General features: G+C 52.1%; 1 protein-coding gene across 1 annotated transcript in view; it reads right to left on the bottom strand.

Annotated features, from left to right (window-relative positions):
* ATP2C2 (ATPase, Ca++ transporting, type 2C, member 2) overlaps positions 1 to 25470 on the bottom strand; it is a 51873-nt gene that overhangs the window by 7667 nt on the left and 18736 nt on the right. Inside the window, exons 4-16 of the mRNA XM_004690336.2 lie at positions 22480 to 22569; positions 20998 to 21033; positions 20823 to 20884; positions 17432 to 17540; positions 12846 to 12995; positions 12696 to 12764; positions 12031 to 12106; positions 9551 to 9617; positions 4993 to 5117; positions 4770 to 4867; positions 3889 to 3990; positions 2987 to 3076; positions 1017 to 1118 (exon numbers count right to left, since the gene is read on the bottom strand). Of these exons, the coding sequence (XP_004690393.1) occupies positions 1017 to 1118; positions 2987 to 3076; positions 3889 to 3990; positions 4770 to 4867; positions 4993 to 5117; positions 9551 to 9617; positions 12031 to 12106; positions 12696 to 12764; positions 12846 to 12995; positions 17432 to 17540; positions 20823 to 20884; positions 20998 to 21033; positions 22480 to 22569 (1176 nt within the window). The remainder of the gene's footprint in view (positions 1 to 1016; positions 1119 to 2986; positions 3077 to 3888; positions 3991 to 4769; positions 4868 to 4992; positions 5118 to 9550; positions 9618 to 12030; positions 12107 to 12695; positions 12765 to 12845; positions 12996 to 17431; positions 17541 to 20822; positions 20885 to 20997; positions 21034 to 22479; positions 22570 to 25470) is intronic.

Consider the following 25470-nt stretch of genomic DNA (forward strand, 5'->3'; position numbering starts at 1 on the left):
TGGATGGAGCTGGAAAAGATCATGCTTAGTGAGATAAGCCAGAAAGAAAAGGAAAAATACCGGATGGTTTCACTCATAGCAGGAGTATAACGGAACAGGCGAGAAATTAATGACATTTTGTGGGGGTGGAGTGGGGAATGGGATCAAAAACAGTGGGGGGAGGGAAATGCACTGGACTATGGTGATGGCACATGGGTGAGTCAGTGATGGGAAGCCCAAGGGGATTGCAACTGAGATGGAAAAATGCACAAAATGATATAAAAATAAACTATTATAAAATTAAAAAACAAAAAACTCCACAGCCCCTCAGAAACACCCTCTCATGGCAGGGAGCTGTAGCCAGCTGGCCTGCATGAGGGGAGAAATCTCAGCCTGGCCTGATGTGACAGAGTCCAGAGGGGGAGACTTGAAGTGAAAGGTAGGAGAAAAGCTAGAAAGGCAATAAGACCCCTTGTTGAAATGTTTCCCCATTGTATAAAATTTGAAAAGCTGCAGAAAATTTCAAAGGGGGTAGTCTGAGTCCCCACCGGGACAGCCTGGGCTACCTGGGTGCACTGCTCTGGCCACCGTGACATGCATGGTGTGTGCAGTGACAGACAGGGGAGCCCTCTGCTGACATTGCTGAGGTGGATCTAGGGGTGTGCCTCTTGGGCCCCCTCAGGAATGAGGGGCTTTCTCCCCTCTTGCCTGTTAAGCTCATGTGGGTAGAGAAACTAACACAGGTGCCAAGGAAGGACCCCCAGTTAGCAGTGGGCCAGCCGTGGCGGCAGGGGCCGCATCTGTCATTCCCCAGGGAGCCTGAGGGAGCATCTTGGCAGGCACTGGGCTGACCCTGCTCTCCCTTTGAGAGCTGCTTTGCGGACGAATTCCCTCAAGAGGACCTAAGAACTAGTTGGTAACTTGACTCTCTCTTTCTGGATGTCTGTAGTCGACTTTATTTGAGGGGGGGAAGAGGGGGAGCCAGAGGCCCCCTACTTCGTGAAGGGAGCCCTTGAAAAAGTGATCCACAAACTCACCTCGGCTTTGGGGCTGCATTTTACCGCCATCCACTTCTGCTCGGAACTGAAGGGAATCTCTTTCTTTCTCACGTATGAATCTTTAACATTACTCAAGTCCATCTAGGATAATAAAATGGGGTGCTTCAGTGAGTTGTCCCAAACCAGAATCTGTACATAGCTCAGACCACTTGAGTTATTTGTTCTTCAAACCACCCTGGGAAGACAAGGACTTAGGCCTGTAGCTCACAGAGAAAGGACCTTTGTTTCCAAATGTTCAGCCTGGGAAAACTGCGCCTTTTCTCCTTGTCCCAGTTGAATAAACAAAATCCCCCTCCAACCCTCCAGATTTCCACAGGAGGACATGTCCAGTGAAGATGCAGATGGTTCTAAAAAAACCAAACTGCTGGAGCCTGACATTCATTTGCATTTTGATGGCGTCCAGGCACCCAAGCCTCAGTTTCCCCGACTATAAACCAGTTCTAGCCTGTGCGTCTCACTGCCGCAGGTGTTGAAAATGTATTCTTGGGGCAAGAGTCTTTCAGGTACAGAGCCCAGATGGGCAGACAGCACACCTATCTTCAGAGTAGCTGAGGTATTAAAATCTGAGGAGATTAACTAGGCCCGGAGGAGGGTGTACAGGCGCCCTTCCAAAAGAGCTGAGCCCTCACTGGATGACTCCTGGGGGGGCAGTCCCATTTGCAGACAGGGTCTTTGGGACATGGTCAAGGTTATTAGGGAGAGCCTCATCCAGCGAGACTGGGGTCCTCTACGAAGCGGAAAAGGAGGCAGAGAAGGACAGACAGCAGGAGGTGCAGAGGGAGCCAGCCGGCCCACGCGCCCTTTTCCGCTCTGGCCTCCAGCCAGAACTCCTATTGTTCTAACTACCCAGTTGCTGGCACTTTTGTTCAGCAGCTAACGAGTCGAGTAGTAATGGACAGAAGGTAAAGAGCCCCCGTCCGAACGCCTGGACAGCAGTGTGAGTGAGGAGAGACACAGCGCTCGGCTCTGGCCTTCACACCTGCAGAGTACACTTTTCACCTGCAGAGGAAGGGGGTTCTGGAACCTCTGCTCGGGGCTGCCCAGGCAGCTGTGGGAACAGGGCGGGCTGAGACAGCAGGGGTGTGCTCCTGCGAGAAGCGGGTAAGCTGGCCCTTCCCCATTGGCATAGGCGGGCTGGCTTTAAAGGGGGCAGTTTGTTCAATTCTGTATCACTGACAAGCTGGACAGTATTTTCTCCTGGAAAAGGAAGAGATTATGTGGCACCGTCTGAAGTCACCTGCTTACGCGAGTTGAATGAAAGGGTCGTTCTTCTGGCCACTCATTGCTCACCCACCACTGGTCTGGAACTTGCCCCAGGGCCAAGCAGAAAGCAGGGTCCCCTGCCAGGGGAGGGAGGGACAGAAGGACAAAGGACAGTGCAGGGCTTGAGCCACGGGCGAGCAGAGGCATCTACAGACGGGGAAACAGACAAGAACTTGCCCGAGATAGCTGTGTGGGAAGGAGACCGGAGGCCCCAGCCCCAGAGGCGGCAGAGGGAGCGCGGAGGACGGAATGACAGGAACAGGGGTCCACAGGTGGACGCGCGGAGGACGGAATGACAGGAACAGGGGTCCACAGGTCTGACCCACCACCCAGCCTTCCACCTCGGGGCAGGTGGGGGTGCTCGGAAAGGGCTAGCACACGCTCCCAGAATCCACTGAGTGTTTTTAAGGGGAGCCCTCCTTTGGGGGTGCAGTGAAGGACAGCAGGAGTGGTGTTGGGGCCCAGAGGGAGGCTTGTTGCTCTGTCTTCCCAGCACTCCCTTGGGATCTGAGCCATGAGGCTCAGAGGCTTCTCAGAGAATGGCCAGAAAGGGGCCAGACACCTGCAGAACTTCCACAGCCACATCTCTGCTGGGGGCAGGTGCCCCCGGGCAGGGCGGGGCGCTGGGATTTCTCAGGATTACAGAGCTCTCCATCCCTCTGGCACTCGGACGGCGCCAGACTCACCTTCATGGCCAGCGCCATCAGGGCCCCTTCCGTGGGCTGTCCCATCACCGAGTTTTTCCTGATGATAGCATTATTGGCAACGCAGCCTGCCTGAAATGGGGTGGAGGGACAGGTGTCCAGTTAATATGGGGCTGTCTCCTGGGGCCCCCGGGCTTCAGAGACTGGAGCTAGGGGGTGAGTCTGGACAAGATTCCCTCTTGAAGACACACCCACCCCATAATAAGCCCCAGCCACGTTCACTGAATACAGGTCAAGTTGTCCCCACAGCGTTGTGAACAACAGCAGCGAACAGCAGCGAGGAAGGCAGCGAGCATATAACCAGTGGCTGAGTGTGGGGTGACATGAGCGACCCGCAAGTGGTTGGGGTTTCTGTTGGTGATGGCTGTGTGACTGTGAATCCAGACCCACAGAAAGGTAGAAACAGACCCGCACACAGACTGGGGAGCGGGGGGGGGGGGGCCCAGCTCCTTTCTCACGGCCGGGGACCCCGGCACTCACATTACCTCTCTGAGCCCGTTCCTAACCTGCACAACTGAGCTGACCGGGCTGGCCCCCAGGGTTGCTGTGGAGTGAAGTGGCACTAGCAGGGTGGGGGGACCTGGCAGAGTGGGTGCTCTCACAGAGGGAGGCGGTGGGCTCATTCACCAAGGACAGGCTCCCTGAGAGGAGAGGACGCACACAGCATATCATGTGTGTCCAAAGCCCTGGTTGCACGCTCACACCTGGACACGGGGTGACTTCCAGCAGAGCTGAGGGGGAACACAAGTCGCCACCTTGGTCCAGGCCACTGGAATAACATGACCCCTTGGGTGTGACCCAGTTGATCCAGCCGGTCTTTTTCAGCAGCCATCCCCACCAGCTCCATGTTAAACGCGATTTCTACCACGGCACTTGACACTCACCTCCACTAATTTCCCCACTGAGATGTTGGCAAACTCCTTAATGACCTCCTTTGCTGGCAAAAGACACACCGTGCCTTTGCCATTATACCCAGCTCCGCTGACCTGTGGGAAAAGGGGCACAGCAATGGTCACCAGGAGTCGGAAACATGCTGCCCCATTAAGTCTTTACTGGGGATCCATCCCAGGACATAATCCCACCCACAGACCCCACTTCAAGTGTGTGTGAAGGTTGTCCCTGGGGGATTAGAGATTCCTCTGGACACTCTAGATTCAAAAAACACCAGTGGGGTGTTCTATAGCATTTATAGTCAGGCAAGTGAAGCCACAGCATGGAATGTTCTAGAATGGGGTGAGCAAAGTTTTCCTTGGCAATATTTCAGGATAGTCCACACGATCAGCTTCTCAACACTGCTGAAATGATGGACCACGTGAACGGGAAAGGGTGTGTCAAGAAGCACAAAACTCTTCACAAAGGTGGGTACAGCCCACGGGGTGTGTGCTGTTGACCTTGGGCCTGGAGTTTTGTGTAAAATGCAGCAGGTTACAAAGTCTCATCCTGGGCACTTACAGCTGAGCCAATGCACAGGAGAGGGACTGAAAGCAGAGGTGGAGAATTGGGGTTGGTTTATTTGGGGATGTTATGGGCCCACTGTTTTCTAGCTTCTAAATTTGGAGAGGTTATGGGCCCTCTGTTTCCCAGCTTCTAAATATGCTTAGGATTAAAAGATAATTTAAAAACTAGTGATCTTACATGCATCATCTCCCTATTTGTAGTGAGGAGATTGTGCAAGAAACTACATTAGTGGATTCCTAATTGCTAGCTGAGACCGTGCCACATGCTCTCTGGGGTCTCCCACCCCCATAAACTTGCATGGACTCACCTCCGCATGGAGCCCATCAGACGTGACAATCTGGGTGACCGTCATCTCGTTGGCAGTCAGCGTGCCCGTCTTATCAGAACAGACGACATTGCAGCACCCTGGCCCAAGGGGGCATTAGCATTTGTAGGGAAAAGAGGTCAACTCCACCAGCTCTCAGGCTGAGGAAGCACCAGACACCCACTTACTTCCGCTAATAAGAGGTCAGCCAGCTGGTGTCCCTTACCTAGAGTCTCCACGATGGGCAGCTTCTTCACGATGACCCGCTTCTTGGCCATCCGCAGCACTCCCAGAACCAGTGTAACCATGACAACAATGGGAAGCCCCTCTGGGATGGCAGCCACAGCCAAGCTATCGAGAGGTCAGATGGGTGAGCTTTTTTTTTTTTTAATATAATAGTTTATTTTTACACCATTTTTTGCATTTTTCCATCTCAGTTGTAATCCCCTTGGGAGACAGGTGATCTTTAACAAGCACTTAAGGATGACATGACTCTCAACAGAGTCTGCAACACTTTTCCCTGGGGGAGTTGTTCTCTGGTGTCCTCATCTGTTTCCACTCCTAATCCCATGGTGTACCCTTGTCCTTCAACAATCACTGCTCTGAGGCCTTCTTCGTAAGAGGCTGAAGGAACCTGCCTATCAGACACCCAGTGAATTAATCCATTGTTTTGCCTCTCTGAGTGCTTTTGCATACAAGTGTTCTCGCTTATTAAGAGAAAAGCCTTTGGCCTTATGAAAGGAGTTTCCAGAACCAGGCATTAAGTGGGAAGTAGAATTTTTTGGTTCAGAGAGTCCTTTGAAATTTACTTTCTGTTGGTCTAATGCCTTAGCTGCATCTAGTGAGAGACAGAGATGACAGCTGTGCGGTGACACCATGCCTTTGCCTACTGTAGGTCTGTTGGGGGATATGCTTATTTATTACTCCTCTACCTGTCCGTCCCAGAAATGACCCCCTCCTCCTCCCCCATAGCTATAGGTGGCTACATCAGAGAAGACGGGGCTGGGAGCGAGTCAGTGAGTCTCTCTTGGGAGTTGGGGTTGAGAACCTGGGCCCTGGGGCCGGGTATCAATGTGTGACAGATTGTTAAGCGGGATGCTCTCTGCCTTGATTTTGGCCCCAGAACATCAGAGCTGACTGATCCCCATTCCACTCTTTTGAGGCAGATGTTGAGGGCTGATGATTTTCTGCTGACCCCAGGCTGAGGGGGGAAGGCCGAAGACTTGGGGGGCAGACTGGAGACAGACCAGCAAAAGATAGTGCTTTCTGCAGAATTGAGTGGTGAGTGTCACCATGCCACATCCTCTACGCTGCCCCGGCGTGCTGTGCAAATACTTGCTGGCTGAACTGATGGAACAGGAAGCAAACACACAGCCCCACACTGGCGTAGCACGCAGCAAGCACGCAGCACCACTGGATACTAATCAGAGGCCTGGCTGAGCGGGCCCAGTCACCGAAGCCCCGCACAGCTACTGGATGTGATCACACCGAGGGTGCAAGGTGATTGTGAAATCATCCAGGTCATCAATAACATGGTATTTTCTTATCATATCACTTGACCAAACAGTCTGCTTCAGAGTTAATTGAATATTTTTCCTCATTCCTACCCTTCCACTCCAACTCCTTCAGAGTTAAATTGTAAAAAATAATGTACGTCTTAAAATCAAAGCAAACGTAGTATAGGAACGGCCAGCAAGTGCCCTCCTGGGCCTCTATCCAAAGAATGTGGAACTATCAATGCAAATACAACGTTTATGGTAGCACTATATGCTATAGCAGGACCAGGGAAGCAGCCGAAATGTGCACCCACAGATGACCAAGAAGGTCAAGAAGATGTGGTCTGTGTGCACTAGGGGATGCTGTTCACAAGGGAAGGTGAAATGCAGCCAGTCACAGCCACGTGGCAGGAGTTGGGGGAATGACGTGGCGTAAAGCAGGGCAGAATGACAAAGCTGGATATTCACATGGCAGATGACCAGTACGATACTTACAAAAGCTAGTGGGCATTAATAAACCGTGAGGGCTCTGAGGTTATGAGGAGTGGGGAGAAGAAAGGGACAAGGAGATATAAGGGAGGGTGGTGTGAGCAAAGACATTAGCCATCAAATTTTTTTTTAAGATTTATTTATTTATGCATACAGAACTGGGGTATAGGCCAGAGGTGCAGAGGCGGTGAGAGGATTCACCAGAGACAGAGTGGGGAGCAGAACAAGCTGACTGAGGAAGTACCCTGCTGAGGGGAGCAGCGGGCGGGTCAGGAGAGATCTGCTGCACCCTGTGGGTCACCTTCAGGGCGGGGATTGAACTCATGCTGAAGTGGCTTTAGCTTCTCAGTGCTGTGCTTTAACCCGCTGCGCCATCGGGGAGGGCCCTATCCATCAAATTTAAAAAAAAAATAAATGTGTCCAAGCCTCCCTGGTGGCGCAGGGGTTAAAGCCTCAGCACTATGACGCTATCTCCAGCCACTGCAGCGTGAGATGGACCCCCAGGCAAGGGGCTGACCCACCACACAGCAGACCTGTCCTGTCTTCACCCTGCTCCCCTCAGCAGGATATTCCAGTCACTCTGCCTGTTCTGCTCCCCGCTCTGTCTCTGGTGAAACCTTTCACCCCACCCCCCACACTTCTGGTCTACACACCATTCTTGTATACATAAATAAATAAAATACATCTTAAAAAAAATCCAGAGACGTACCACTTTTTACCACCTCAACCACTACCATCCAGATACCAGCAACTAACTTGCTTACCTGGATTATCCAGGATTATTAATTTAAGATAATAAAGATAAATAAGTTATTATATGTGTGTGTGTGTATGTATATATATTGACAAAGGGACAGTCAGGGACAAGTTACGTAAGCGAAGGTCACAGTTTGGTCAAGGACTGAAGGACTGAGCTGGTTATGGTGACAGCAAGTGGCGCCTTTGGGTTTGTGGCTCGGGAGACAAACCTCACTAGACAAACAGTTGCAGAGGGGTCTGCTGGGGACTGACCCTCGTGGGCGGGCAGGGCGTGTCTGTGCACCTACGTGTTTCTCTAATAAAAGATTCACCTGCAAGTGAACAGAGACTGGCAGGACCGGGAAACATGCACGCCTGTGTCCCCCTGACCCTTGTCCAAGGCAGCAAGATCGGGCTTTTGAAAGAACAACCTTCATTTGTTCTGGAGATTTCTCACAGGCTCTGCTGCTGTTTCTGTCTTGATTTGGGGGGTACGAGGAACTTTGATTCTGCTAGAAACTGAAAAACCTTTCAAAGTCACAAGTAAAACTGCAAACTTTATCCTTAACGGCACATTTTCCCCAGGATGAGGGGAACAGAGGAGAAGAAAGGGAAGGATCAGAATGACCTTGGGGAGGTGGGGCCGGAGCCGACAAAGGTGCCTTTTTCATTGTTTACCTGGAAACATGTAGTTGTGTTAGCTCATGGAACTTTCCATGCTTTATAAGATGGGAGTGGAAGCCATCATTATTTGGGGCAGGGTCTTGAGGATGTGGCTTCTGAGTGGTCTCCTTCTGTTGGGGCCTCCAAGGTCCAGGGGTCTCCCTCACTGCCACCCTCACCAGCCTGTGAAGACCTGGCTGCCTGAACACTCTTAATGGAGCCTTAGCCTCTTCCCCCACCCTGCCTCCTGCTGGAGCCCCTTGGGGGAGGCCACAGCACCCAGCTCAGAGCCTGTGTCCCAGACGTCTCCATCAGCACCCCCAGCCAAGTGAAGGAGGCAGAGTCTCAGGCCCACCCAGCCTGGCTGAGGCAGGGCACTGGCCACCTGTGTCCAACGAGCTGTCCCAGGGACACTTCTGTTTCAGGGTGAAGTCTAGGACCCCCTGCTCTAGGGGTCTCCTCTTCCAGATGCCCACGCTGGCCTCCACAGTCCACGGTGCAGCCAGCTGCCCTCTCCGGCCGCTCCCCTCCCTCTCAGCTCTGATACCAGCCCAGTTCACAGCCTGTGACCTGCAGTCTCTCGGCCAAGAACTGCTAACCCTTCACTTTCTCTGCTCCCAAGGAACAGAGGTGCCAGCCTGGACCAGCGGGGATTCTGGTGACCAGATTAAAATCAGGAGCAGAAGGGGTTCCTAGGCTGGCCGTGACCTGCCCCTAACCCACTCTGCCATCTTGTTCTGCTCACTGGGCCCGTCACAGTCCCCGCCCGGCACCACCATCTGAGCCTGCTGAGCCTGGGCCCTCCTCATCTCTCCTGCGCACTCCACAGAGGAAACTGCCCCCACCACCTCTGTGGGGCACGTGCCCCCCAAGCTGCCTTTGGATCTCTCAGCTGTCATTTCCTTTGCAGCAGCAAGTGTAAGTTGTCATTATTAACATTCACTTCAATGGCTGCTTTCTCTCCTCCCTGCCAGCCTGCAAACCTGGCTCTGGCCTGGTCAGCACCAAGGGGCACAGGCGCATGGTACAGATGTGTGACAGCCCTGCAGGGCCCGCAGCCATGATCCAGGAGGGGCTGTCTCCCACTCACGTCTGCCCAGGACACAGAGGCACAGAAGGCTCACAAGCCCACCCAGCACATTTGAACCGGCATTTAACGGAACAGGGACCGGCTCTGGGGCCCACAGTCTTCCAGAAAGACCCAAAGGCAGGCAGAGAGTGACGGGGACAACTTTGTGCGCTTTTGTTCACCTCGTGAGCATCAGCTGGGTGCCCCTGTCTGGCAGACGATATGCTACAGGCAGGCCTCGGCCTGGGGGAGCAGGGTGTAAGCTCCCATACTGTTCCTGCTCCCCGATCACCCCAGCTTCTCTGAGCAGGGTGGTGCCAGTGCCTTACCTGACCCCGATGGTGAACATGCTGAGCAGCGGCTTCCCCTGCAACCAGCCAATGAACATGATCACGCCTGGGGACAGACACATACGTCAGCACACGCCCCCACACGCGTCCACATCCCAAGTTGTTTCGGTCTCACATCCTCAAAGAGCTCGCAGGAGCGCACACACCCAGGGCAAGGAGTAACTCAAGTCTAGGCTCTGCACTCTCCTCTTTCTGAGGAAGCTACTTTCACACCTACAAGACTCACTGACTTGACTGGCTCCACCAAGGAGCTGGTTTGCTCAGGTCAAAGCAACAGGCAACCCCTGGATTTGGGATGTTTTCTGAGGCGTGGGGATGACGACAAAAACACGTCTCCCCAGCTGAGGTGCCCACGACGGCTGCTCCCAGGACGGGCAGATGGGCCACTGTTCCTGAAAGGTTTCCCCCTGCAGAGTCACAACTCAATATGGTCCCTGTGCCGGCTTCTCCACCAACCATGAAGAAGCACCAGGCACTGTGCTGGGCACGGACAGCGTCTGCTACAGCTGGGCCCTGGGGGCCAAGAAGTGCACCCATGAAAGTTAACGAGAGGTCCTGGCAGGGGGAGAGTTCTGGGGCTGCCAGGCATGGCCTGTTTCCTCCTCTGTAAAGTGGGGGTAGTGACTTTGTCTTGACCTAGGAGTTGTTTCAGGCTTAAGATGTGACAATCCACCAGGCGTGCTGAGCCCAGCGCCTGGCCCGCAGCAAGCGCCAGTTGCCAGCTGTGGTTACTGGGACCGACAGCGGAAGAGGGGACAGGGAAGGTGAGCAGCTGGGCGGGCTGCCTACTGACACCTCTTGGAAAATTTGCTCAAGAGCATCAGCTCCGGGAGTGTCCTTATGGAATGGGGAGCAGCACAAATTTTGTGTAGTCGTGGTGTGTGTGTGTGTACATGTGTGTCCTTCTGTATTTGCATGTGGGATGTCCACAGCATCTGATCTGTTAGGCTAACTTTCCTACCATAATTAGCTACAAAACTCATCTAAAGGAGCGCAGCTGCAGGATATTATGAGAATCTCTACCTACCCTCCACCTGAGTTACTCCATGCGTGTGTGCGTGCGTGTGTGTGTGTGTGAGCACGCTCCCATGAGCTCTACCCCAGTCCTCCACCTAAGCACCAGGATTCTGCTGCTGTGACCTGACTTGGCAGGTTAAGCCAAAGCCACTGTCACTGCTGCTCCAGGACATACTCGAGCAGGGAGGGAAGGGGAAGAGGTTGTAGAGCTACTTACTAGATCAGTAGTAAACCTGTAATTTGGCTAACTCTGAGCAGTAAAACAAAAGCTGAAATCTGGGAGACCAGAAACGGGCATGTTGGAGAGGCGAGGCCAGGGAGGAAAGGAGGACGGCACCTGTCCCCAGAACAAGGCGTTGCGAGCCTTTTGCAGGCACACCCTGGAGACCACGGTGCTCATTCAGCAACTCTTATAAGCTATAACAGAGTGGGGGACTGTCCATGGCTTTGAATAAGCCCTTCCCTCTGTCTGAAATTTCAAATCCTGCCCCCCCTCTCTTTTTTAACCTGCTATACTCCTATGCACCCTGCAAGACCCAGTATAATGTCACTTCCTCCTTGGAACCTTCCCATCTCGCCCAAGCAAGGCTGACAGCCAACTTTACGTTCGTTTTCCCCCATATCTGCCCAGGGCCCTTCCTCACCTTGGTGCCCCTAGAACCTAGCGTAGATTCTAGCTGTCATTAACTGCTAACTAAATGTTCCTGTAATAACTCATTCTCTCAACAAGTGTTCATTGAGAAATCTACTATGGGCTAGTCAGTAGTTGATCCTGAAGGCTGGGCTTGAAGAACACAGAACCAAAACCAGAGCCAGAGACTCAGAAAGGAAAAGGTAGAGGGCCCAGGATGTTCAGGATACGACCTGCAATATCATGTTGATATTTCTGGATGTATTGCCAAAGGGCAGAGGGCATAAGCCTAAATGCAGCCTACTGACTAGCACAGAAATAGAGCTGAACTACATTTCCCAGTCTCCCTTGTTAGTCAGGTAGGCCATGTGACTCCATTCTGGCCAATAGCGTGTGGGCAAGTGATGATTTCACTTCCTGGTTATGCCTTAAAATTTTCCTACACAAGCCTTTCTGGTCTCTCTTCCCCACTTGCTGGTCAAATAGAATTATGGAACCCCCTCCAAAGATCTGGAAGAAGGGAGAATCAAAAATACTGTCGGGGCCTTGGTCCCTGAGTGTGTGTTTGGAGGAGAGCTATTCAGGAAAGTGACCTGACAGGAACATGCTCACGGACTGAGGTGTGAGCAAGAAATAGCCTTAATCACGTCAAACCATTAAACTGTAGGGGCCACTTGTTACGGCTCTGACTAATACAGAAATCTCATGTCGCTGTCACAGAACCTCAGACCCCAACTCCCACCCCTCACCCAGACCAGCAAGACAGCTGGAAAACAGCAACTTAGGACCAGTCAGACACCTCCCCACTCACCAATTATGCCAAAGGAGAAAAGTGTCAGTTGTTTCCCCAGCTTGTCCATGCTCTTTTGCAGAGGAGTTTTAGGTGTCTGAGAGGATAAGAAAATGGTTTTGTGAGCCAAGACCCCAGTGGAGCCCCCAGCTTCTACATCTTGGTTTTTATGTATCAGCTGAATGATGACTAACAGGGTCTCGTGTTGTACTTGTCAATGCCTGTAGGGTGTAACCTGACAAAATTCTAATAAAAGTTCCAAAAGTAAAGTTTTTAAAAAGAGCACTCATGGGCCGTCCTTGGTGGCACAAGGGGTTAAGTTGTAGCACTAGGAAGCTACCTGCAGCCACTGCAGCACAAGTATCCCCAGCCCCAGAGCTGACTCACATGCGTAGCAGACCTCTCCTGACCTGCCCGCTGCTCCCCTCAGCAGTGTATTTCTGTTGATCTGCCTGATCTGCTCCCCACTCTGTCTCTGGTGAATCCTCTCATCTCCCCCCAACACATCTGGCCTGTACCCCAGTTCTTTACTGCATAAAAAAATCTTTTTGAAAAAAGTGCATTCACATTAACCACCAGATTCTTGTTTTTGAGACAGCTGAGCAGGCTGAGAGAGATCACGAGCCTGGGATGATCTCAAACACTAGCCCACAAAAAACCCAAGTCCCCTCGCCCCACGTCCTTACCTCTTCAGCCTGCATCATCTTAAACACTTCTCCAAACTGAGACCTCTCTCCTGTTCCAATCACAACCCCCTGTGTTTGGGAGAGAGACGTATGAGAGAGTGTGGGCACCTGAGGGGCTTGGGCACCAGACCCCTGAGAGCCCAGGCTCACCTGCCCTGTCCCATACTGCACCAGAGTCCCCATGAAGACGATGTTGCTCAGGGTGGTGAGGTCCCCCCCACCTGTCAATGGGCTGTCCGTTTTGCTACAGGGCTCAGCTTCTCCCGTGAAGCTGGACTCATCCACCAAGAGGTCCGTGACCTAGGAGAGCAAAGGGAGAGAGCAGTGGGGCTGTCCCCTGCTCCTGGGAAGCGGTGGTGAATCCAGGATGGTCTCTGGCACCTTAAAGTCACTTGCCCATGGAGAGCAAAGACGGGGGGAGCAGGCGTCACGCATCAGAACATGGCCTGAGGTGCCACCTGGAACTGGGACAGCTTCGAACTTATGGACCTTCTTGAAAAACATGGAATTCCCAGGGCTTCTCTTAACATTTTTGTAAATTGTAGGTGATGTTAAGGAAAAATGTAGGCAGGCCCTCCCTGGTGATGCAACGGGTTAAAGCTCAGCCCTGCAAAGGTAGCCACAGATGCTCAGTGCGAGTTCGATTCCCGGCCAGGGAGGTGACTGACCCACATGGTGCAGCAGACCTCTCCTGTCTCGCCTGCTGCAGTATACTTCATTGATCTGCCTTTTCTGCCCCTCACTCTGTCTCTGGTGAGTCCTCTCACCTCCCCTGCACCTCTCACCTATACCCCAGTTCTGTAAATAAATCTCATAAATAAATCTGAAAAAAGAACAAATATAGTCAACGAGGAGTTTATAAATGCCTGTCAAATAACTTGTGCCTTTGACCTAACCTTCCATATCTCCCCTACCCCCCACCTGGAAATTTTGCCCAATCTGTGTGTTTGGAACACCAGAGCCTAGAGATTCAATGTCAGCTACACCCAGATACGCATTCAGACACATGCCAGAAACACACACACCAGAGCCATATACAGACACAGGTTGTTTTATTCTCATTCTCTCCCTCCTGAGGACAGGCTCAGGGAGGTGCTCCCATTTCTAGAGTGCCTACCATGTGGCAGGCTTGGCACTGAGTGCTTGGCAGGGCTTATTTCTTAATCTTCACACCCTCCAGGAGGGAGGTGTTATTTCCCCCATTGTGAAACTGAGGTACAAAGCGATTGCTCAAGATTAAAAGCTAGTTAGATGCAAAGCTGAGCTTTGAAACAGAGGCTCTGGTTCCAGATACTGCACTCTTAAACATTTTGCAAAATTGACCAGATTTGTAGCTAACACTCAAGGGTGAGTCTCCTGGGGCCAGCACTGTGCCAGATGCTGTTGAGGACATAAGGATGGGACCCATCCTGCAGGACCTTGTCACGTAAGCCTAGGTGATGAGCTTGAAGAAAAAGCCTCTTTCTTACTAACTCTGAAAAGAACTTGTAGATCTGTGTTCTCAAACAGGAGCCTGTGTGCTCTTTATAATTTCAAATATTTAAAATTCAATACCTATCTTTTTAGAATCTTCATACTGCCAGGGGATCCCTGTCCCCAAGGATAATAGGGGCTCCTGTTCACCCACAGCCCCAGGCGGCAGCAGAAATCAGTAGCCACTTGCTAGAGAGAGAGCCATCTAATGGGGTGTGATAGAGATGTCAATGAGCTGTGCTTAACTGGAAAATATGGCTCAGGTTCTGGAAGCACATGGAGTTGGACCTAACTCTACATCTGTTTACTTTTCAGTAATGTTGCAATAAACATGACAAGTTAACACTGGGAAGGAACCCCCTCCATTGACTGAAAGTGAGAGACGCAATCAGAGCAATCTGATGTTCTAATCAAATCTCACCCCCAGCAGAAGGGTGGGGCATGGGAAACAGGAGGCTGGCATTGGGGCGATGAGCTGGAAAAGTGGGAGATGGGCAATGCCCTCAGGCAGAGCAGTGGAGCCAGTCACCCTCTAGGGAGTGAGGGTGGGAACGATGGGCGCTGCCCTGGGTGCTGAAGTCACAATGGTGGAGAGCTGTTCCTTGTCCTCAGGGAGCTCTGAATGGAAGAGGGGACTTAACCAGATGAGAGGGCACAGCCGTCTGTGGACACACAGGTGGGGGCAGCTTGACTGGAGCGAACACTTGTGCAAGGTGTGGGTGGAGGGTGAAAAGTAACGAGGAGCATGAAAAGTTGAGTAGAGAAGGAAAGGCTGCGGTGAGATAAGAAGTGGGCCATCTGCATTAGGAGGAAGCAGCTACAGTCCTGCAGAGGTAATGAGGCTCAGTGTGGGGGGCAAGGGGTAGCAGAGCATGGGGGGAGCAGCTGGCAGTACAAGAAGAGAGTTGTCAGCCAGTGGGGCCCGCTGGGCACACGTGGAAGTAGAAAGTGTCAGACCTGATCCTGATTTTTTTTTTCCACTAAATTCTGTTTGGGGTCGCAAGCATCCAAGAGGTCAAGGCTGCGCGAAGACCCCTCCCTTCCGAGCCAAGACACGAGTCTTAACACTTCCTCAAATTTTCTTGTTCTGTTTTTCATTTTAGTCTTTACACTTCTACAAGACTATCTGAGTGTTCCTACTGCCTTTTCACCCCTGGTTGGCTCAAAAGCTGCTGTTTCCAGGAAGCCTTCTGCGACTGCATTGAGCTAGGCAAGTTTTTCCTGTGAGGGAAATCTAGAACTCCTTCCCTCATGCTCCCACCATGATTTGTCTCTTATCTAGGCTATAACTGCAGGAACACATGGCCTATTTCCTCCCCTGCATCCTAGTACCTAAGTACAGTTCCTGGCACATAGTAGGTGCTCAAGAAATACTTCATGAAAGAATGAGTGATAAGGTTTGGGGAGTAGGGCAAGGCAGAGGGGGGGACCTGAAGCAGGAAGGGTCACTTACTTCAAGGGCTTTCCTGAGCCTGTTTCCTGGACCTAAATGGCTTTTCATATGTATAGAAAGCTCTTCTGATCTCCAAGCTTAATGCTTGATAAAATAGTCCACTGTGAATAAACAAAGCTATTTGATTGTTCCACGGAATTGCAAAACACTATCCAGCAGGCTTACGGCTGGAGGCAGTGGTGGTGTTCGTGACCAGGGACACTTGAATTTCATATAAACAGGAAGAAAATGAGCTCAAGGAGCCAGGGAGTTATTTGGAGTTTTAAAAGAATTGTCTTAAAGAGCTGTGGTCGAGGCTGGAACGATAATTCCATTATGGCAATATACGGTGCCAAGATGCTTAATCTACGCAAGAACCCACTGGAGTGGAAATAAAAACTACCCCTCTGACAGGAGAGGCGGGAAGGCCCAGAGGGGCAGTCCTCTCCTCAGAGTCAACCATGGCACTGCAGGTGGACACTGGAAACTCAGGCCTCGGATGCCTCTGACTGCCAGCACGTGACCCCTCCTTGCTGCCAGGCTCTGAATTCTTTGCATCAGTGAAGTCACTTCATCCTTACAAGCCCCTGTGGGCACCATCATCCTGCCTATTACAGGCGAGGCAGTGCAGGAACAGAGAGGTTAAGTAACCTGCTCCAGGTCACACAGCTAAACAACAGATCCAGGCCAACTCCCAGGCCCAGGGCACCAGCCACCTTGCTGCACTGCCCCTGCAAGACACAGGTAGTGGGCTGTGTCCTCCGTACTGGCCGCCCAGCATCTGGACCCCACCCTGCACGTGGGAATGCTGTGTTGGGAAACTCACACTGAAGCCTCCTGTTTCCTTGTGGGTGGGGCTTGGTCACTGAACAAGGAGCCCTCTGAGGGGATCCATGTGCGTGGACTCGGGGTGCGAGCTCAGTGCTGCCTCTGGGAGAAGTGGACAGGGCGGTATTTATACTGGCACAGGAGGGGCCCCCAGGAGCCTGGGAGTGATTGACCCTCTGCTCACCAGGCCTTAGCCTGGCCTTGAGGTGGACAGTCAGGACAGAGGGGCCTGGAGCCTGGGTGTCTACACAGAAGACGGCCTCTGGCCCTGCTTCTAGTGCAAAGACCTGTTGCGAATACAGGTCAGGGGCAGGGTGCCTCTCTCTACCTGACCCCTCCACCTCTCCGCCTCCCCTGACCCCTCTACCACCCAGGCCCCACCTTCTACTGATCCTACAATTCCTGAGAATGTGGAAATCAGTAAGGCAGGTGTGCTAAATCCTTTATAACTGAAAGCTTTGAAGGACTCTTAAGCAGTCTTGGAAGGGATCATGAAATAGATTAGCCCCGTCACAGAGCTCTCTGCCCTTGATTCAACCTGTTTTCAAGAATCCGTGATCAGGAGACCCTCAGGGACTGTCCTGTAGAGCAGGGATGCCCGAGAGCTATGAAGGTCAGGGAAAGCGCTTGCCCCAAATGTCCCCCCTCCACCCCCACCTATAAGCCGGAGCCCTAGTTTCTATGTGTGTCACCTGCTTCCCTCCTGGGCACTAAGCAATCTCATCTCACCTCTTGCCAGCAGCCCTGTGGCTGTCTCTCACAGCCGCTCCCATTCCCCATCCTGCCCTCGCTGAGTTTTCTGCACAGGCCTGGCAGTGAGCGGGTCCCCAAACTCAACCTTGCTAGGCCTGGCCTGAAATGAGAACTCATTCGTGAAACAGACCGCAGGGCATCCGGCTAAATCCAGCCTCCCCACTTGTCTGTGTGCCTGGATGTGGGCACAGGAGCCGGGAGCCGCGGGCCTTCCCTCCCTTCCCTGCCCCGGGTCCGGGATGCTGCTCACCTCGGTGAGCCGGATGTCTGCTGGGATCCGGTCTCCAATCGAGAGAGACACGATGTCGCCGGGAACCAAGTCTCGTGCAAGCAGGTGCTGGAGTTTTCCATCTCGTATGCTGCGTTTGAAATGGCACAAAAGCAAAAGCGCCCCCATTCGCACCCCGTCTTCATGCCGCTGGAAGCATTTGAGCAAAGGTGACTGAAACCCACTTAATCTTTCAGTGATGGATGAGCTCTGTGCCTTTATGGTTTCACTGCCTTCTAAGGCCAAGTAGCCTAAGTAAAAAGAGGAAATGTGTGGTTTCTAGAAGCCCTGGGCCACATCTGAAAAGTGGGGCGACGATTGTTTACCCTGCCTGGAAACAAGGCCAGGATGCCTAGAAGCGCCTCGGTGGCTCGGAGACTTCGTCAGCAGACCTGGCAGCGAGCAGCAATCCTCAGAAAACACACACCCCTCGGGCCTGCAGCACCCCACAGAGCCAGGAGGAGCACTCAAGGGCCCGGGGAGTCCGGCCCAGCTTCCCTCAGCCCAAGGTGTTCCTGATGGTTGTGAGCCCTCAGACACGGGGCAGGGTTCGTCGGGCACACAGGCTCCAGCGGGAATCCCCTGCCCTATCACCTGCATGCGGCATGGCCTCCCCTCTGGCCTTCAAGCCTGCTGCACACGGCAGCCAGGAGGTTGCCAAACCCCAGATCACCTCCCCCTATTCCAAACCAACTGCAGGCTCTCCAGGACCTCGGAGTGGAAGCCAGAGGCCCTGCTAAGGCCCTCTGGGCCCGGGCCCACCTCCATTCCCTCTCACATCTCTTGTCTCCCATCCCATCAGCCCTTGAACACATCCAGCTTGCTCTAGTCTCAAGGACTCTGCTGACTTGAAAGCTGGAGACATTTCCTTCCTCCTGTGAACAGACTTCGATCTTGTTCTGATAGCCACCCCCTCTCTACAATTATGTGAGGGGGGTTCCCGAGTAAGACCAGGGTGACCCCAACCCTGCCTGTTGCTGGTTTGGGCACAAGCACTTTCTGCCACACTAGTCTTGGAGACATGAGTGGAGAACTGCTAGGGACTCCTAAGAGACACAGACACACACAGACCACACCCTTCTAGTATATGTTTTCATGCTTGCTGTGATGTCTGGCGCTGTGGCACCTTTCTTGGCACCATGAGGTACCAGCCTGAGAACAGCATCAACAAGTTGAGGATGGCAATGTAAAGAAATGAAAGGACTAGGTCCCTGGTGCCCTTTGATGAACTCACCCCACCGTCCCCCGCCTCACACCCCTTGTCATGAGTCAAGACAGTTCTTTGTGGCTTGTGCAGCTGACTCTTCTGATCTTTATAAAGAAGATTGCTGATCAGATATATACCTTCCTGTTCCTTCAGCTCTTCCCAGAGCTGGTGCCTTCCCTTTTCCAGGCTTTCTCTTTCTTTAAATGTCAGTTCCTTCTTAAATGTCAGACCAGGGTGCTCTGATTATCAGCTAGTTAAAGTTGTCCCTACCTTTCCACAGCTGCAATTGTATCTCTGAGAGTTTTTGTGGCTTTGGATTTCAGAGAGGTTTTTTGGCTTTGCTATGCCTGGAACATCCCCAAATCCTTTCACTTTTTTACTTAATTATCTGCCTTCCCAAGTAGAAACATGAGTGCCCTAAAAACTATGGCCTTCCCATCCTGTTCACCTGAGTGACCTTGAACTCTTTCTCCTGACATGAAGTAGGGGCTCAATAAATATTTAATGGCTGTAAAGGACTGAGGTGACTTCGGAGAATTCACATGGGGGTATTTCTCAAAAGGGGTAAAATGGGTTTTGGAGACACGAGAGGGGGCTTTCTGTTTTCATTGTCTTTCATCTCCATCAGGATGCCAGCCTCCAGTATTCTTGAAAATAAAATGGTCTTTTAGAAGTGACTTCTGGGGACATCAATAATGCATATAGCTCACCTGGAAGGCCAAGACTTGATATTTAAACTTAAGATACAATCATCAAACAACATGAATCATGGATGCTTTGGGCTATGCATCTGATTACGTCACATATCTGGATTTCTGACAGGCTTACACATCTACCAGTCAACCCAGATCTTCTCTGCCCATTAGCCTTTCCAGAACTCTCACTAATGCTTTCATCATCTCTTTTTGTCTGTTATTCTCTAGCCTCTCCCCCCCTCCCCCACAGAGCCATGTTGCTGATTTGTAGAAAGGCAAGAATATCTTGCCAGATCTTTCTGTCCCCAGTTCTGTGGCTCGACTATGCCATGTCTCTCCAAACAGATGATGAGGCTTGTCTCAAGCACTGTGCCTCAGAAAATAAAAGACTTGTCCCAAACTGAAACGCTTCCAAAGCACCTCAGTTCCTGGGAAGTTTCCATCCCTTTCTTTTGAGTAGCATGAGACATGGACAAGACCCATGACCCTGAAAGGAACTCAATCCATGCCAGTGGGGCTCAGTGCGAAGATTTTGACCTTTTGTGAAATCATTTCATTTTTACAAAGAGGATAAATTAATGGGTTCCGGTATATTAATAATTAAATTGAGAAAAACCCAGGGCTAAAGCATCTTCCCTCCTAGTGTGCTGGCTTCCTCTCCCACTGGCAAAGATCCTTCCAGATGAGCTAGGATTTAGTTCGCCAGTATGGCTGTCAGTCTTTAAATTCTTAATTTTATTTACTCTAAATTTAATTTTATTTATCTAAATGGGATATTAAGCCAAATTTAACTTTAGATTAAAGAAAATTAAGAATTCAATTCCTCAGCTTCCCTAGCTATATCTTCTCCCGTTAGTATAGCCATAATGGGCAGCACAGATAGAAAATTCCAGAAAGTTCTATTGCATCACACTACACTAAATAAACAGAAATACCATGAGGTATCAGCAGATGGTCTTGTCTTCACTTTTTTCTCTTTAAACATCTTTGGTCATGACAATATGATACCAAAAAGTGACATACTGGGGGCAGGAAAGGGCGGGGAATATGTTTCCTGGTTCTTTCTCATGTCATCCCACCTTTGACTAACCCAATGCCTGGCCTTGTTCAGCCCTCAATCTCACTTTCTTGAGTCTCCTTGCAAGACTCCTGAGGCAAAGGCACTATCTTGTGTCTAGATCATTTATTCCACAAACCACCTCTTCCTTTCCTGCCACCCAAGACCACCAGGCCAGGAAGGTTGGCCACTGACCAGATTAGAAACCCTGGCTAGACACTGCTGAGGAACAGAGAAGCCCCACACATGCCCAAGGTCACACAGCACTGCACTGGCAGGGCACACACCAGGTCTCCTGAGCACCAGCAAGAGCCGGTTCTCCTAGATCATACTGCACAGGATACAAATGTCCCCAAAGTCACCAATCTACTGGCTCCTCCATAGTCACAAAGCCCCAGGGGGTCCCTGACTCACCAGTTACATTCAGGAGGAACCAGCTTGGTCAGCTCTTCCAGAGATTTCTCTGACCTGTACTCCTGGCAAGAAAAACAGCAAACATCATGCATAAAGGCAGGAACCTCACAAAGCTGCCGTCCTGCCTGGGGCACCCAAACCCACTGGAGGGGCCTCAGGAAGTAAATATACACACCTGGATGAAAGCCACAGTGACCACGATCAGCACGGCCTGGGGAGCAAACAGAGGGGGCGTTAACACCCAGCAGCTTTCTCAGTGGATTTCCTTTCTTCTTCCCAAGTAAATACACCATGCAGAGATTTGGGACAGAGGTCAGCCCCAAGAAAAAAGCAGAGAACCCCCCAAGTCTATCACCCCGCCCAGAGGGTCACGCTGTGGGGTGCCTGTCTGAATCTGCCTGCACAGACATGTTGCAACAAGGGTTATGTCGCACAGACATATTCTTTTACAAACTGCCTGGGTGCTCAACAGCATGTTGTGAACATTGCTCCACATCAGGAGATGCAGGTGGTGCCTGGGCCCTGGGCCATGAGCCTGCCCTGGCCTGGCAAGCATATGGCAGACGGAGAGCAGCAGGAAGAGAGCTGACGGGCGTCCGGCAGAAGCCAGCTGTAAAGGCCGCTCGGTGTGGGGCGCCATCCACGGGGACTCCTTGGATGAGACAGAGCCAGAGAGACAGGAACGAGACGGGGTGGTGGGAGATTGCGGGGACGGGGAGAGCGCCAAGAGAACAACTTTAACGGGAATTGGGATTTTAGAAAACACTTCAGAACTGGTGGAAGGTGGTGGTTGCACAGTACTGTGAAAATACTGAGCACCACGAAATAATTTCCTTTGAATGGTTAATTTTTTATCATGTAACTTTCAGTGAAATTGGAAAATGCTTTGTATCGGAGCTCCGCGGTTATGGGGTCATGGCTGACGGGCAGTTAGTGACTCTCTGTGGCGCTTGCACTGCCAGGACTGAGCAGAGCCCTCCAGGGGGCACAGGAAAGCAACTTTCTGTGCACTGTTCCCCAGCAGCAGCCACCCGGGCCAGGCAGAAGGCAGCAGCAGAGAGGACCGCTGTCCTTGCTGTCTGCTGACCCGTCAGCCGCGTGGCTTCCTTCCTGCTGTGTTTTCCGCCTTTATCTTTATCCTCTCTAGCCAAACTCTATTTTTTTTTATAATAGTTTATTTTTACATCATTTTGTGCCTTTTCCCATCTCAATTGTAATCCCCGTGGGCTTCCCATCACCACATCACCCGTGTGCCATCACCACGTTCCAGTGCACTTAATTTTGATCCAATTCCCCACTCTGCCCCCATAAAATGTCCCAGGTATATTCAGGTTCATTATTATTTCCTCTCCCTGGTCCTTTATGCTCCTGCTATGAGTGAAATCACCTGGTATTTTTCTTTATCTTTCTGGCTTATCTCAGTAAGCCTGATCCCTTTCAGCTCCATCCATGTTGCTGCAAAAGGCATGTGTTTATCTTTTTGATCGCTGAGTAATATTCCATTGTGTATATGTGCCACATCTTTTTAATCCAGGCATCTACTTTTGGGCATTTGGGTTGATTCCATGTCTAGCCAAGCTCTTTCCCCCTCGCCTACTGAAAATAAGCAGACCGCAGGCCCCTCGGGGCTGGCCCAGGCCCCCGCACGGACACTCACCAGGGCAATACTGACAGCATCCTCATACTCTCTGGTGAGCACGCTCACCAGGGCCGAGGCCAGCAGCAGCAGGATCAGTGGGTTCTTAAACTGAAAAAGGCGAGACAGGGAGGTTCTCCTTTGACGTCACCCCAAGGTCCAGGCCTCCTCTGCACTTGCTTCTAGGTGGGCACTAAGTGTGGGGGCTGGGGAGGAAGGCGGCCTCTGTGCCAAGATCCTACCCCACCACAAGCCCACAGCCGAAGTTTCAGGGACACCCGCATCTTAGGGTCACCGTGACACACCATCACTGTCGAGACACTGGTCAGTCCTGCACTGGAATTCCTCGCCTCACCTCACTATGTCTCCAAGATGCTCCAGGCAGGACCCACCCTCCTGATGGGATGTGACATTAACTGCAAGCGTCATCTTTGAGTCTGGGGTGGGGGCCGGCTCTGCACCAGGCTCGAGGTGGCGCACCCAGGGGCTGGTGGCGTCTGTCTGTCTCTCTTACAGTTTTGAGACTTTTTCCTAATGAAAGGTCCAAAAGGGCCATGGGCAGAGAAGTGCCCATGGCTGCGACAATGGAGCTGAGTGGGCTGGGAGCAGCTTTTGGGGACCAGGGGCGGGAGCACCAGCACCGGGGGGACACCCTTCTCTGGTCATCCAGGGAGGGGGGATAGAGTGGAGAGCAGAGGGATATCGGGGCTCGGGAAGCCCCATGAGAGAGTAACCATGTCCACAGGCTGGGGGGCTTCAAGCAATGGAGACCAGTTCCTTAGCGGCCCCAAGGACGGAGGCTGGAGTGATGGTATGGGCAGGGCCATGCCAGAGGCTCGAAGGGTTTGACGTCTGGCCTCTTCCAGCTGCCAGCAGGGCGGCTGGCCATCACTGGCCTGAGGCCACAGGACAGAAGCTGGTGGGCAGGGCCGGGCCAGAGGCTCTACCGGGGAAACTTCCAGCCTCTTTCAGGTGCTGGCACATCCTTCTAGTCTTGGCCTCTGTGCTCACATGGCCAGTCCCCCATGTCTCAGTCTCTTCCCTTCTTCAAAGGACACTAGTCATGGAGTTTAGGGCCACCCTCATCTAGGAGGACCTCATCCTAACAAAGCACATCTGCAAATAAGGTCCCTGAGGTTCCAAGTGGACAGGAACTTGGAAGACACTATTCAACCTGACAGAGGGAGGAACACCCCTCACATACACACATACCCCTTGCACACACACACCCCTCACACACACACACACACACACACACCCCTCACACACATCCCTTATACATACAGCCCTTATACACACACCCCTCACACATACAGCATCACTCAAGCAGGTACTTAGCAGCTCTTTCCCTCCATCAGTCAGGTCTCTGCTCAAACATCACCTCCCTGGGTGCCAGTCGTACCCTCCCCACCAAACACCTGTCTCACACTCTGCCATCAACCCCAAACTCTGAGTCCTCACTGCACTCTCTGGGAGCCTTATCACGTGTGATTGATGAGATGTTGTTTCTGGAAAGGCCCTGACTAGAGGAGAACCTTGGGGTGAGGTTCTGACCTGGCAGGAGTGAAGGACGGGAGCAGGCAGTCCCAGTGCGGGGAAGGGGTCGCCAGGCCAGAACAAGCCCAGGCCCATCAACAGAAGGGATATGGGCCCTCACACATTCCTTCTCTGAACTCCTACTTCCAGGAGGCCCTGTTGCCTCCTCCAGCACTGGGGTTCCAGGAAGCTTCTGGGTTGGCCAAGCCACCTGCACACCCAGAAGCTTATTTGGTCCCCGAATGCATCAATGAGTCACATCGTCATTGCACTGACAGCCGGAGGCTGAGGATGCTGCCGGAGGACTGTGATTGTTCCCTGGACTAACCAATCACGAAATCCTCCCTAGCAGAGCCAACAGCAATGCCCCAGAGCCTGAGGCAGGAGTCCCAGACTGGAGAGAGAGGGTGCAAGGGGTGCTGAGGGGGTGCAGCAGCATAGGCGAGCTGCAGACATCTGAGTGGCTTTAGGATGTGGGAAACCCTGGGGCTTTCTGACCTGGGAGTGGAGGGGGCTTGATGTCTAGACCTGAACTTGCAGTCACATCTACTTCAACCTTTTCTTCCCTCTCCCCAGTGGCCTCCAGGCACCCCTCAGGTGCACTGGTGACAGCGGCCCAGAAAGGCAGGGCTCTGGGGCAGCAGCCTGGTCTGACTGTCCAGAGATGCCACTTGGCGCTGGGTAACTTTGGGCTGCAATGCCCATGCACTACACAACTGAATTTCCCACACAAGAGGAACATTCCTGGGCTCTCCCTGGTGGCACAATGGGTTAAAGTACCATACTATGAAGCTCTCCGAAGCTACCTTAGCTCAAGTTTGATCCCCCCTGCCAGGGAAGTTGACCCACATGGCATGGCAGAATTCTCCTGACCTGCCCACTGCTCCCCTCAGCAGTGTACTTCATCCATCTGCCTGTTCTGCTTCCCACTCTGTCTCTGGTGAATCTTCTCATCCACCATACCGCTGGCCTGTACCCCCATTTTATAAGCATAAATAAGTAAATATATATTAAAAAAAAAAAAGAGGAACATTCTGCTGAAGCACGTCCCTGCACGTCTGGCTAGCCTTCTACGGAACCACTGCTCCTGTCTATCTGTCTGAGGCTCTTTCTTCTAACAAGGTGCTCTAACAGGGCGTCCTCTATCTTTCTTGTTGTATCTGGCAGCCCTACACCGCCCCGGGAGATGTTTCAGCTTCTCTGAATTTAACCTTCCCCATCTCAAAATGGGGATTAGAGGAAGGTTAAGTACATTCATGCTTACTTATCTACTTACTCCGTTAGCATGGCACCTGGCACCCCTCAGGAATTATTCATGACCTGGCTGCTGGGTGGAGAATCACCTCCTCACAGCCCCACTCCGGCAGCCTCAATGGGGGAACAGGGAGTGTTGCCCTTATCTCTGCCGTTCAACCACCCCACGCTCCTGCGGACTGGTCCAAGGACACCCTCAGTCGATAGGGAAAGGGACCGCCC

The sequence above is a fragment of the Condylura cristata genome, unplaced genomic scaffold (genome assembly GCF_000260355.1).
Source record: "Condylura cristata isolate star-nosed mole 26May11 unplaced genomic scaffold, ConCri1.0 scaffold00028, whole genome shotgun sequence".
NCBI lineage: Eukaryota > Metazoa > Chordata > Mammalia > Eulipotyphla > Talpidae > Condylura > Condylura cristata.